At 51.4% G+C, this 14,305-nt stretch overlaps 1 protein-coding gene across 4 annotated transcripts in view; it reads right to left on the bottom strand.

The window, feature by feature from the left end:
* The window catches only part of LOC111942420 (glutamate receptor ionotropic, kainate 1), a 113,334-nt gene extending 99,294 nt beyond the window's left edge, over nt 1-14,040 (bottom strand). For 2 of the 4 annotated variants that reach the window (XM_086883686.1, XM_086883685.1), the window contains exon 1: nt 13,828-14,009. In XM_086883686.1, the coding sequence (XP_086739812.1) occupies nt 13,828-13,954 (127 nt within the window). In that variant the 5' untranslated portion in view covers nt 13,955-14,009. Of the gene's footprint in view, nt 1-13,827 lie in introns of all 4 variants that reach the window. The other 2 variants (XM_086883687.1, XM_086883684.1) reach the window with 2 other exon arrangements.
* Nucleotides 14,041-14,305: the final 265 nt, after the last annotated feature.

Below are 14,305 nucleotides of genomic sequence, written 5' to 3'. Positions count from 1 at the left end.
TCTTATCTGAGACTTTTTCCATTCTATCTCCTTCTCTTTATCCCCTTTGTGTGCCGGTGCTTGAGCCCATGATGACAGGAGACCGCAAGCCTGCAGTTCAGAGCTACTGCAGGACTGCCATGCTGAATCCCAGAAAAAACAGCACCTCCAGAAGGGGAGAGGGAAATTCACTCTCCCATTTCGTGCTCATCATCCCCAACAGATGGGTGCAAACTGAGCTCTAGGGAGGATTCAGATCCCACTTTGGGAATAACCAGCACCAGCGCCTAAGCCTAAGCTGCCCGTGCTCAGATCCTGGGACAGGTTTGCCCCTAATGAAGAGAGAGCTGAGCTCCTGGTGCTCCAGGAGTTGTTGTCCAAGCTCTTCCCAGGCAGCAGGAAAGGAAGGGGGTGTTGCTGTATTTCTGCATGGCTCAGATGGAAGCCCCACACCTTAACCCTGCAGGAAGGAGGATCCCTCCACAAAAGCACAAGCTTCATGTGCAACTTTGGTTCTGATTCTACATCTTCAGAGAGTGCAGAATGGGAAAACCTGCCTTTTGGCTGTTCTAGGACAAGCTAATTCATGGGCAAGGTTAATCCAAACACTTTAAGTGCCTTTTTCAGACAGATTTTCTAGGGAAAATTATCCGTGCGCAATTAGAGATTGATTCTGGAGAGTTTTGTTTTCCTTGAATATTCACTAGACATTAATACAAAGGGGATTTTCTACTTTGTAGCACACCTCTGAGCCTTTTTTATTTCACTTTGGCTCTGTCCAAGCAGGGATGTGCCAGCAGTTCTTCAGCTGAGTCCAGGCTTTGGGAATGGTGGGGGCTGCCCACTGCCCCCTTTCCTCCTCTGCTGCTGCTGCCCTGTGCAGGCTGATGGATTCCCCACCTCTGAGGCTCCCCACTTTGGGCTCCTCCTTTCCCACTCTCACTTCTCTGAGCAGTTGTGCCAGATGATGTTTAAATATGACCCTTTTAATCAGGTTACTCAGTGTAATACGAGCGAAATGGTGATGAGATGGATGCTGTTATTGCATTCCCTATTTTTATCTCCATTGATTCTCCCGTGTCTCTCATGAATCACCCTCCTGAAGAAGTGACAGGTTTATGTCAGCCACAACGGGGCTGTAACAATATTAGCTCCAGCACGAATTCAGCATGACACCAGAACTGTGTCATGCTTGACCCTGTTTGATATATTTGTGTACAGAACCAGCAGCTCTGTGCCGAGCTGCACTGAGCAGGGACACAATCTTTCCTAATAATACCTTTTTTCTATCTAAAGGAAGGTTTGTGCTTTTACTGCTCATTGCCCTGGCTCCAGGCATGGGACTACATGTAAGTATTATTAGTATTATTATTATTAGTAGTAGTATTAGTATTAGTATTAGTATATCAGTATTAGTATTAAATATTATTATATATAATATAATAATATTACATTATAATATATATTACATATATAATATAATATATATTATATATTATTATATATTATTATATATAATATAATATATTCTATTATAATATGTATAATATATTATTATATATTGTTAATAATAATAACAATAATAACAACAACAACAACAACGTTATTTCTAGAGACTGTGGCTAAAAGACATTCCAGCTTCTTCATTCCATCCTAGCTGGAATAGCTCACACCCAACAGCACTGGTTCTTCCTACAAGCCAGGGAATTTTGGTGTCCTTTCCCTGCCTTTGCTGTGGTGAGAAAGGCAGGGCACAGAAGGAAACCTTTGCAGAAGTGGGAAACCTTGGCAAAATCAGAGGCTGGAGATAAAAAAATAGGAGGAGGTCTTTTCCTGCTGATTTCCTCAAACTGAGGGAATACAGAACCTTCATTTGCAGTTTGGATGAGCTGCAGTAAATTGCCCAACTGTTCTCTCCTGCCAGAATAATACACTTGCCAGAACCTCATCACTAGAAACTGCTGCAGCTCCATTGACTCTGGCACAGGCAGAGCTAAAGGAGTATTTGGGTCATTTGTTCGTTTTTTGGTTTTTTTTTTTGAGAAAAAGTGTTCTGCCACTTAAGACAAAGGGCAGGGAGCCAGAAGAGATGATTTTGTACCCAATTTTCTCACAGATTTTCTCTAAGCGCTCACAGATAAGAGCGAGGGCTTGGATTTGAAAGAAGTTTTGCAGTTAAATTTGCTAAATTTAAAGCTCCCATCACTGAAGTTTCCTGGAGAAGCTGGATGTGAATTCACTGAGCTCTACCTGTGGCCAATGAAGTTTTTAACAAGGTGACTCCCATGGGACAAGGACCAAGTTTTGGCTCTTTGAAAGCCTGTGCCCCCTTTCTTTAGCACTGGCACAGTAGACGGTGATTTTAAATATGAGGCATGAGCTTGTTGGCACCGCTTTCCTTAGTGGGGATTGAGTCTTGTTGTAAGAACTGCCATAAAATACACTCTTGGTGTTGCAAACAGATGAGTGCAGACATAAAAGTCTGGAATTTTAGCATTAATTAAAGCTCCCCGGCAAAGTTTGCTCCGCATCTCCTAAATTGCCTTATTTAAATCCTTTGAACCCCCCAGTTCTCACTGTGCAGATGCTCTGGTACCACAGAGCAGCTCAGCCCCAGCTGAAAGCTTCACACTCTTCTTATTAGGGACTTGCTGAAAGTCATCAACTCCAATAAACATGCCAGGGAAAGAACAGCTCTCAATTGTTCCTAATTGTGGAGGGGTGATGACCTCCCGAGGGCTCTTTCACTGCCTCTCCTCGCCAGGACACAAGGATGTGTTTCCATCCAAAACCTGGATGGAAAAGCTGGGTCAGGATTAAGACAGAGAGATGGTTCAATGGCTATAGCCATGGGCAAAGCAGGCTCAGCTGGGGCAACACTAATTGAATTTTTTTCCAATGGAAATAGGTTTGGGTAGCGAGAAACAAAACAAATTAAAGCACCACCTTTCCTAAGGCTAAGCTTCACACCTCCCCTGCCTGAGCAGCACAGAGGTGATGGGGGGCCCGGGGCAGCTCCTCTCTGCCACCCCTTCCTGCTCAGTCCTGCAGAGATTCCTGCAGCAGCTCCCTGAAATCCCCTCTGGGCAGAGTGAGGAAGGTGGGATCTCCTCATCCTCGCTCAAGGACCTGTAGAAATCGATTAGCACACGAGTCATCCTAAAGCAGCAGGTGTCACACCGAGCGGGGGGAATTAAAGGCTGAGGAGGGAAGGAGAGAATTGTTCTTCCTCTGCTGTGCAAGGTATTTCAGTACACCCGGGGAAACCGGGTGAGCTCCTGCCTGTGGAGCAGCCTGATTCCCACCCAGGTAATCAGGGAACCTGCAGCCACCCCATCAGTGCACAGCATTTCCCCTCTGCTCTGCCCCTGCTGACCGAGCTCACCCAGCTGAGCCCACCCTGCCCCTGCCCGGAGCCCTCCCGATGGACAGCCACGACAAGGGGACCTGGAGCCACTGGGAGCTCTGCCTGCAGCTGTGCCAGCTGTGCCAGCTGTGCCAGCTGTGCCAGGGGCCGCCTCTGCCTCCGCCTCATTGCTGCTGCTCCCCAACTCCCTGCTCCCGAGAGAAGGGAAGCACAAGAGAAAATGGTCCTGTGCCCCCCCTGGAGCTGGTGAGGAGCACACAGGGAATACCAGATCAGGGAATGCCAGAGTGGGCTGGGCTGGAAGGGACCTTAAAGCCCATCCCATCCCATCCCATCCCATCCCATCCCATCCCATCCCATCCCATCCCATCCCATCCCATCCCATCCCATCCCATCCCATCCCATCCGTTCCCTGCCATGGCAGGGACACTTCCATTGTGCCAGGCTGCTCCAAGCCCTCTGGCCTTGGACCCTGCCAGGGATCCAGGGGCAGCCACAGCTTCTGGGGGAATTCCATTCATGCCAGGGTCTCGCCACTCCCACAGGGAACAATTCCCAATATCCCATCTAGCCCTGCCCTCTAGCAGTGGGAAGCTGTTCCCTGTGTCCTGGCACTCCAGGCTCTTTTCCAAAGTCTCTCTCCATCTTTCCTGTGGGCTCCCTTCAGGCACTGCAAGGCCACAGTGAGGTCACCCCAAAGCCCTGTGGCCAGGCTGAGCAATCCCAACCCTGCCAGCAGAGCTGCTCCATCCCTCTGCCCATCCTGGTGTCCCCTCTGGGCTGGCTCCAGCAGCTCCAGGTGCTCCCTGTGCTGGGCCTGGGCCTGGGGCAGCTCTGCAGAGGGCTCTGGGCTGGGTGGGACTGGGGAACCCAGAAGTGACCATGGAGAGCCCAGATGTGGCCATGGGGAGCCCAGGACTGGCCATGGGGAGCTCAGAAATGGCCATGGGGAGCCCAGATGTGGCCATGGGGAACCCAGATGTGGCCATGGGGAGCCCAGAAATGGCCATGGGGAGCCCAGAAGTGGCCATGGGGAGCCCAGAAATGGCCATGGGGAGCCCAGAAGTGGCCATGGGGAGCCCAGAAATGGCCATGGGGAGCCCAGAAGTGGCCATGGGGAGCCCAGAAATGGCCATGGGGAGCCCAGAAGTGGCCATGGGGAGCCCAGAAGTGGCCATGGGGAGCCCAGAAATGGCCATGGGGAGCCCAGAAGTGGCCATGGGGAGCCCAGAAATGGCCATGGGGAGCCCAGAAGTGGCCATGGAGAGCCCAGAAATGGCCATGGGGAGCCCAGAAGTGGCCATGGAGAGCCCAGAAATGGCCATGGGGAGCCCAGAAGTGGCCATGGGGAGCCCAGAAATGGCCATGGGGAGCCCAGAAGTGGCCATGGGGAGCCCAGAAGTGGCCATGGAGAGCCCAGAAATGGCCATGGGGAGCCCAGAAATGGCCATGGGGAGCCCTTCCCACTCTGGAGCACCAGGACCTGCCCAGCTCAGGATTGTGCTGCAGTTTCCAGCCAGCAGCACTGGGGGCTGCTGTGTTCTCTGGCTTTTGTGGGCACCCATGGGAGACCAGGCACTAAATTCAGCCCCAAAAGAGGCAACAAAAACTGTTCCCACACTGGATCCCATTGTTGCTGTGTATTTTTAAAGGAGGCACCCACTCAGCTCTCACCCAGGGGTGTGTGTCGGGCACAAAACAAGCAAAGCCAGGCTGGGATCTCCCCATGCTGGAGAGCTCAGAGGAGAGGGCTGGAGCCAGGAATTCAGCCTGGGTGGGAGCTGCTGCAAGCAGTGGTTTATTTAAAAATGGTTTATTTAAAAATCCACATCCCTGGGGTGTGTGAAGGGAAGGGCTGCACACAGCCCAGGGTACATTTCCCCAGCTACCTCTCCCTCACGGCAGCTGGGATGTCTGCAGGTCAGCAGAGGGATTGCAGCTCCCCAGAGCACTTGCTGTGCAGGGCACATCCCACCCTCACTCCATCTGCAGATGCCTTTAATGTCAGGACAGGCTCAGCCCCTGGGAGCTGCCTGTGCCTGATGGGGAAGGAAAGGCTTGGGCAGCCACGCTGGGGCACGACAGGCTCTTCATTTCAGAGAGAAAAATCTCCATTCTTCAGAAAACACTGCTCAAAAATTTAATCTTCATTCAGCTCAATGGAGCAGCCTCATAATTTACAGCAGCAGATAAAGCTGGGAGATGTAATGTGAAATATCTGAAGCAGTTCTCCCCGTGATTTAAAATGCACCTTGGGCAGCAGAGCCTGAACTCCCCTCGGTGTGTGTTTCTGGCAGATAAGTAAACAATTTGGAACTTTCTGAGATAGTCACAGTCAGGGAAGAGGGAGCTCACATTAAACTGCAGCTGCAGTGCCCCACTGATAAGGTTTTGGGGTGGTTTGGCACAGCTGAAAGGAAGTGGCGCCGGAAGAATAAAAAGCTTTTTGTGTACAAGTTGTTGGATCAGAGATAGCGAGAAGAAAGACATCATTTTTCCAGAACTCTGGAAGTGGCCTCGGTGGCAGGGGCGCAGCTCAGGCACGGAGCAGGTGACAGGGCAGCTGAGGAGGGAAGGGGCAGCAGGGACAGGCTGGGAAGCTCAGAGGACATTTCTGGCTGTGTTCCACAGAGAGCTGGACTCAAACCTTTTCTATAAACACAAAAGATTTAAAAGTGAAAGCCCAGAGGATGGGGAGACACCACACTAATGTTGACTGAGCAACTCCAAAATCCCCCTTCTGTGGCCCAGCCGTGCACCAATTCCACCAGATTCCTGCCTCCTTTACTGCAGCCTTTTGCTGTGGCATTTTGCTGTTAATATTTGCAAGTTCAGACAAATAACTGTTTTTGGGGTTCAGCACCCTGTGAGGCCATTTTGCTGGGAATCACAGAACATGCTGAGCTGGAAGGGCTCCATGGGGATCATCCAGTCTGACTGCTGCCCTTGCACTGACACCCAGGAGCCCAAACACTCCCTGCACTCACACAGGCTCCGAGCTGCTTGGCACAAACCCAGTTTATCACACCAAACACGTTTGAACAATTCTGAGTGAAAACAGCCCAGCAGTGACTCCACATCCTTCTTGTGCCCCGTATTTACTCATTCCCATTCCAACAGGCTGGGAAGGATCATCTCTTTGATTTTAGAGTCATTTCCTATTCTCTTTCTGAATTCTAAGATGAAGAAAAGCAACCAAAACCAAAGCAAAACAAAAATATTTCGGTCAGAAATTGTAATTCCTTCTCCAAATTTCAGGGAGGAAATCTGCTGTGGCTTATTTGTGGTTTGCTTAACAGTTCTTGGTGGTTTTCGCAGCGTTATTTCCTGCAGCCAGCTGAGCTGTGACCCACTGCTCAGGTTATTCACAAGGCATCTCAAGTGCCCAGCCCCAGCTCCAAACCTGACCTAACTCCCAACCAGGCTCCTGTGTGACAGTGACACGATCAAAGGGAGTTTTGAGTCTGCTCTGAGTGCTGATAGGCACAGCTCTGCCTGATCCCGGCTCACACGGCTCCATCAATCCCCTGGGGCTGTGCCAGGGAAATCGGGATTCATTGGCAGATCCTGGAAAATGAAGTGACTGTTCCTCCTGAAATTCCTCCCGTTCCCCTCCCTCATCCACAACCTTTGTGGGAATGGCTGTGCCCCGGGACGCTCAGGAGAAAGCTCCTTGTGCCACAGCAAAGAGTTCTGAGATGGATTTGCTTTTATTGGATTTTCTCCTGAGTGTGAGCGCAGAAAGGATTACTTTTGGGGAAGCAGGAGCTGTGTTTTTGGGGTTGTTTTCCCTCTGGGTGTTTATATGTTAGTGCATCCAGTTTCCAGCTCTCCAGATCTTCACCAGGAGGTGAAAGCTGAGGGCTGTGAGCGCTGGGCTGAGCTTTTCCCAAAGCCACAGCTCACCCCAGCCAGCCTGGCTGGAGCAGTGCACGAGCACACCTGCAGCTTTGGTGGAGACTTCAGGATTTGGAGGCACATCCCCCATCCCTGTGGGTGCTCCAAAAGCCTCTGCTTGGATCCTGCTGGGAGCAGAAGAGGGAAGCCCTGTGCTGGAACAGGCACGATGTAAGAGAGCAAGTCAGGGCAATTCTGTGTTTGCCAGTGAGCTACAGACCAGAAAAGTCCTTCCTTACCTTCATTCCCAAAGTGCACAATACCCTTCTGGAAAGGGCTCCAAACCTAAAACACTGCTGCTGTGTCCAAAATACAGAGGGCCTGTGTGCCATAATGGAGAAGTCTGTGGAAATGTCAAAATTGGGGGGAAAATTTGCACTGTAAGACCCCAAAAGACCAAATTTCCGTGGATTTGCCTTCTAATTGTACCATCCAAGCGTTTCAGGTGTAGAAGTTTTTCTTCTCAGCACTGTCTGGCCAAACCACACTAAACCTGACTTCTCCAATTCAGAACAACCTGGCAGGGCTCTGCTCCTTCCCCCTCCCCACAGGAAGGGGACAATAAACTGGTATCTTCAAACAGTTTTTTTCTTACAGCTGCCAGATGTTATTCTTCTAAAACAGATTTCTTCCCCCCAAACTCTTGGATGAAGAGCACAGCTGAATGTCTGTCCCTGCTGGTGTGCCCCGAGCACGTGGAACTGAGCAGCCTGTGTTATTTCTCTGAGAGGCTCTGGCTGTGTTTTGCCATGTCTGAAGCTGTGCTGCCCCAGCCGAGAGCCAGAGCAGAGCCCAGGAGCTGTGGGATGTCTCCAGTGCCCCAGCCTGGGGACTTGTGCTGTTTGCTCACCCAAACTCTGCATTTTGGGAGGTGCCTCTGCTCTCCGTCACTTCCATGCAGGCAAGCTCCACCAGGACCCTGGTGGCATCAGGAGGGGGCTGCTCCTGGAGCCCAGCCAGAACCTGTGTGCTGCAAACAGAATTTTTTGAATTTGCCTTGAACTAGGCCAGGTTTGGGTGTGCAGAGCCGGGGGCAGGACGTGGGAACAGTCTCAGTGCTAAAAGAATTTATAACTGTCCTCTCTTAAACTTGTGTGGTCTGAAAGCTCAAAGGAGAAAAAAAAAAAACAACCTAAACAACCTAACTGGGAGGTGTGATTGCAAAAAGCCTGATGGACCGAGAAAAGAAGCTCAAAACTGAGCCTTTGACACCAGTTCTGCCTCTTTGGCCACAGAACCGATTCCCATTTCCCGTGCCATTTTGTGCCACCCTAATTTAGTGAAGCTCTAAGGGTATTTAAGAAACCTTCTGCACTGTCAGAGGAATTAAAAAAAAAAGAAAAGGAAAGAAAATAAAAAGTTACTTTAACAGCCCTATCAGATACTGGTTCCTGTAGCTGAGGTGAAAACAATGCCAACGTGGAATAATGAAGCTGTTTTAATTTGGAATTTTGATTTTGTCCTGAGAAAGCAAATTCATGGTTTGAGAGCTCATCATTTCCTGGAAAATACCCTATAACCTTCAGCAGGGAGAGAGAGGGAAGGGTAATAACCTCCCACTGCAAAGCTTGCCCAAGATCATAAACTCATTACTGCAAACTAAAATCTAAAGTCAACCCAAACTAGGACAGACTGGGCTTGCTGCTCACAGCCCCAAAGCTGTGCAGGAAAAGTAATCAGTTCTGGGATGGGATTTGTTTCTTTTGCTGCAGTACAATCTGTAGTTTAGTTGGTCAAATCAAGCCTTTCTGAGAAAAGAAGATTAGAGGCAGTTGTTTAAAGTATTGAGGGGGGAGCAGGATTTAAGCTTTATTACTGACCAGGACATACAAACAGACTGTAATGAAAAAACAGCATTGGGATTGTACTTCCAGCCCAAATGGAAAGTGTTGAGAGAGGACAGGGCCATATGGAGGAGCTTAGAGCTGCTGAGGGAAATGCCCCGTGAGTTGGGTGCTGTGGGGAAGCCAGGGGAGCTAGAGCTGGTCACCACACCTGAACACCACACACGGGCTGCTGGGCAAGAGAGAAGCTCTGGGGAACCACTTTCCATGCTGTTTGTAAGGAAAGTTCCTCCTGCCCAAAGCACCTGACGCCAAACTCTCCTCCCTGGGCGGAATTTGGGTGATCCTGTCGCTGCCAGGACTCCATGGAGCCTGGGAGCCGCTCCTGGGGCCACACAAGGGAGGCTCCCGGGGGTCCCATGTCCCTCCTGGAGGGGACAGCTCCTGTGTGGGAGTCCCTGGAAAGTCCTGGAAGCCAGGAACTGCCCCAGAACAGGCACCAGTTCCCATCCCACGGTCCAGTGGCTGCTCAGAGACAGTGAGGGGACTCGCCACGCTCACCGCCGAGCCCCTGGGAAATGCAGCACTGCCACGCTTCTCTTGGACTTCATCACGCGTTTCTTGGGGTTTTTCTCTCCCTCAGCCCTGCCTAAACCAGCCCAGCTCTGTCCCAAGCTGGACAAAGCTGGCCTGCCTGGCTCAGTTTGCCTTTCCTGGCCTCGGGACCTCCCCTTTGGGGACAGGGGGCACAGGACACCGCACCCTTCGCTTTTTGTTAAACCCTGGCTGGCTCTGCAAACTCACCTGCAGTCTGGCATGTTCGGGGCTATCCTGCACCTTTCCAGCTCACCTACCCCCTGCCCAAGGAGGTATTTAGGGTGTTCTGACGAGGGAGACTCAAACTGCTGATTTTTGGAGTCCCCTGGCAGTTTCCCCAAAGCCCAAGTAGCCCTTTCCCCCTCGCCAGCACAGCCACTCACCGAGGGAGGCAGCAGCAGTTCCCTCACTGAGGGGCTGCAGAGCATCTTGCACCAGCCTTTTTTTAGGGATTTTTAACTCAATTACCTATTTGAAGCCAGCCAAACATTGCCCTGCCTCCCACTTGTACAGTGCTCTCAAATCCAGCAAGGAGGGAGAGGCGTGAAAATCAAATTTTGGATGCTTTGGTAACAATCCTTTAGAAATATTTGCAGCAGAATAGTTTTCCCTAAGTGTACAATAAGGAAACTTTGGTATCACAAAGAATTGATAAACCTCTGAGCATTCAGAGTCTAGTGAAAAAAAATTATTTAATGTCTTATCATCCAGTGAGAAAAATGCAGCTCCACTTCCTCTAATATCATAAAATAGAATTATTTGTAGATGTCTAATAAGAAATTCTGTACATGAACATTTTTCATGATGTTCAAATATGAGAAGAGACTTTCCAGGAAGGGGTTTTTGCCATTTCACGCTGATGAAGCTCAGATGTGTGTTAGTATCATTCCCTTCACAAACAAAATATCAAGAAGAGTTCACAAACAGCAGCAAATTTGCAGAGAAATTAATGAGGTTCCCGTCTTCATCATTCTCATGAGGGGAAAATAGCAATTTCACACAGGAAAAGAACTCACAGCTTTAGCCCTGCTTGGGGAAATCCAACAGAGATTTTGAAATCTGTATTGAAAATTTCAAGTTATTAGAAATTTCAAGTTATTAGAAATTTCAAGTTATTAGAAATTGATATTTTGTGGCTGACTTGCATGTGTTTGGTTTAAATCTGCTATTTCTCAGTTGGAGATAAATGTTATGGGGCTAATCCTGGATTCTGGAAAACACAATTCACTGAATTTGGGAATTTTGCTGGAGTAAGGAGTAAATCAGTGCAAAAGACAAACCCTTACATAAATATTCCATTTAGAGAAACACACAAAATACTGAAAACCCTTTTGGCTTCTATCTCCTCACCCTGAGCAATTCCTACAAACCCTGAAACCTGCCCATTTGTTCATTTCCAGGAACTGGTAATTTCAGAGACAACTCCAAGATTCATCCAAGCAACTTCCTCTCTATTTTGGGTAACTCCAGTGCTTTGTTAATAACTTGCTGTTCTAACCCAGAACGGAGCTCAGGTGACGAGCATCTGTAAATTTTTATAAAGTATCACTCAATTTTACCCTTCTAACCTATTCAGAATCTGTAATGCATGTCCAGGAATGAGAGCTCTGCATCCAGCACTAACAAATGGATTATTCTGTTGCTGCTGAGATGTCTTTGGAAGCTGTTTCTGCACCTGAGCATCTGCTCCAGTTCATTACTATTCTTCCTTGGAGATCATTTATCATATACAAGTGCCACAAGTAGCATAGATAAGAAGGACTTGGTGTAAAAACTGAAAGTTCCTTGGAATTCAACAAAAAATATTGGGGTGGTGAACTTTAAGTACACTTTTATATAATGCAGTCTGGTGGGTAAAGTGCAGATAAAGATGATATTTCCCTGGGCAGCCCCATTAGCTCGTGTGTCAGGGGAAAAGCTTTTGAACAGCAGTGGGGAAGAAATACCCGGTAAGACACCAACATTTTATTTTATTACTGAAACTTAAAACTTTATCTTATCTCAAAATCCATTACTTTTATCCTAATGAGTCAGTTTTACTGTCACATTGCCGTGCCTCATTTTTCCCTTTAGAGAGCTGGAAAAGGAGTTCTTTGTCAGATGCTGAGGAATAACTAGAATTCATATCACTCACACGTCCTTTCTCAACTAATTAACCACCAGCAAGACAACCCATTCATTTCTATTACAAGCCAGGAAACAAATATTAATAAAAAATAAATCTGAAAGCTCCCTGACAGTGGCAAATGCAATTAAACTCTCGGGGTGTGGATCCAAGTGCCTCACCGTCGTACGGCAGCGCTTTTCCTCCCTTAATTAACTAAAACACGGGGAAGGCAATCTGATGGCTTGATGGCACTTCCTTCGCTGTCAGAAAGGCTTGGGGATGATTTTATGATGTTATCACAAAGAGATTTGGAGGAGCTGCTGCCATTACTCCTCTCTGCCACCTCCAGGAGTGACAGATTCCGCGGAGAAACTTTGCCGCTGTTAACGGATGGGAAGGATTAATATTTTATAACATCATTACTTTATCGGCAGCATAAGCACGGCAGTGAGAGTGCACTCAATGTTTTATGCATTGCCAGCCCCGGAACACACCCGGAGCATGGATTTCCCTCTGCACGGGTGCGATTGAAAGGGGAGCACTTTGTCAGCTTTATGGCTCTTTCTGTCCTGGCGGTGACGGCGTTTTTGTGCATTTCCAGAGCATCCCGCTGCTGTCTGCGCTGCAGGGCTTTGGACACGGCGTTCTCCCCCGGGTTCGGCTGGGGGAGATCTCCCTGAGCTCCCCCGTGTTTGTGCACGGCTCCCCTGCAGGGCTGAGCAGGGAACAGCGAGGCGCACCTGAACCCCCCGGGAAAGGGCAGCGCACCCCGGACGGGGACAGCCGGGAGCTGAGGGAAGATCCCAGAGCCTCCAAGGGCCGAGCCCTCCCTTCCTGTAAATGTTCCTGGCACCGGGAACCTTCCCGTGGTGTTTCAGGGAGCGCCGCTCTGGGGGTTAAGGCTGGCAGGGTCAAAAAGCATCGATCTTTTGCTCCTTTGGGAATTGCGGGATGCTCTCCCCAGCGCCATAAACAGCGTCTCTGCGGGTTTTATTTTTGTTTTTCTTTTTATTTTTGTTTATTTCCTCTCCCCGCAATGTTCAGTGTTTGCCAAGCGAAAGAGGGATAGACAGAAACAGCGGCGTGCCAGGTTCTGCCTACATCTTTCCCACAGTCTCTCCTAACCCCGAACTCTTCCGATACTTTGCATTCACCGTCTCACTTGACTGACACAAGAAACCCACTGTAGGAAGAGAGGCTTCCTGCGAGCCGAGCCCCGTTTCCATGGTGCGGAGTTTTCTACTTTATAAGAAATAAATTCCCGTTTCCAGGAGTTTTCCGCGCAGCCCCGCGGGCCTGCCCGTGCCCGGGGGCAAACACATCCCGCATCCCCCCGGGTGCCCTCCGGAACCACAGCCCTGCGCTCCGAGCCGCCACACTCCGCACCCCTCGGCACAGATTTTAGGGTCACCGGACCCTTCCTGCTGTGGGGACAGAGGTACCCGCTCGGTTTTGGGGGCTCCTCGCACCGTGCCCCGCCGAGCGCCCGGAGCCGACACCCCGCAGGCTCCGGGGATGCTCGGCCGGGATCCCCGCGCCCAACTTCCCTGGCCCCGCTCACCGGGGCCAACTTTGGGCAGCGACCCCGCGGAGCCCCGGCGGCACAGCATCCCTGACACCCCGAGCATCCCCGAGCACCCCCCGAGCACCCCGAGCATCCCCGAGCACCCCGAGCATCCCAGAACATCCCTGAGCATCCCCGAGCACCCCGAGCATCCCAGAACATCCCTGAGCATCCCCGAGAACCCCGAGCATCCCGAGCATCCTGAGCATCCCTGAACATCCCCGAGGACCCCGAGCATCCCAGAACATCCCTGAGCATCCCCGAGAACCCCGAGCATCCCGAGCATCCTGAGCATCCCTGAACATCCCCGAGGACCCCGAGCATCCCAGAACATCCCTGAACATCCCCGGGAATCCGGAGCATCCCGAGCATCCTGAACATCCCTGAACATCCCCGAGCATCCCCGAGCGCCCCTAAACATCCCCGAGAACCCCGAGCATCCCCGGCTCGGGAGCGGCGGCTGCGAGCTCCCCGCGGCCCGGGAGATGCCCGGAGCCCCCTCCCGGCCCCGCCGCGCCCCGGCGGCACTCACCGATCCGCAGCACCTGCTGTGCGCTCCGGGGCAGCCCCGCCGCGGCGCAGAGCAGCAGCAGCAGGAGCCCCCCGCCGCCGCCCGGGGCCGCTCGGCGGGGCCAGCTCGGGCCGAGGCCGCTCGCCATGCTCAGTTCATGCCGGCTACCCCCGGGCGGGCCGGCTCCGAGCCGCTCCGCGCCCGCCCATGGCGCGGGGGCTCCGCGCTGCCGCCGCTGCCCGCGCCCCCCGCGCCCGAGGGACGGAGGGACGGGGGAGGGAGGGATGGAGGGAGGGATGGAGGGAGGGATGGAGGGAGGGATGGAGCGGGAGGATCCTCCCGCGGGGCGGCCCCGGGCGGGGCCAGGCGGCTCCGGGCTCCGCGGGCACGGGGACACGAGCGCGCACACGGGGACACGAGCGCGCACACGCCAGGAACTGTCCGGGGGATCTGGGACAGGGACAGGGACAGGGACAGGGACAGGGACAGGGACAGGGAC

Source organism: Cyanistes caeruleus, chromosome 3 (genome assembly GCF_971803275.1).
Source record: "Cyanistes caeruleus chromosome 3, bCyaCae1.hap1.1, whole genome shotgun sequence".
NCBI lineage: Eukaryota > Metazoa > Chordata > Aves > Passeriformes > Paridae > Cyanistes > Cyanistes caeruleus.
Note: the sequence above shows the minus strand (reverse complement) of the source record. Positions and strands in the feature narration are given on the sequence as shown.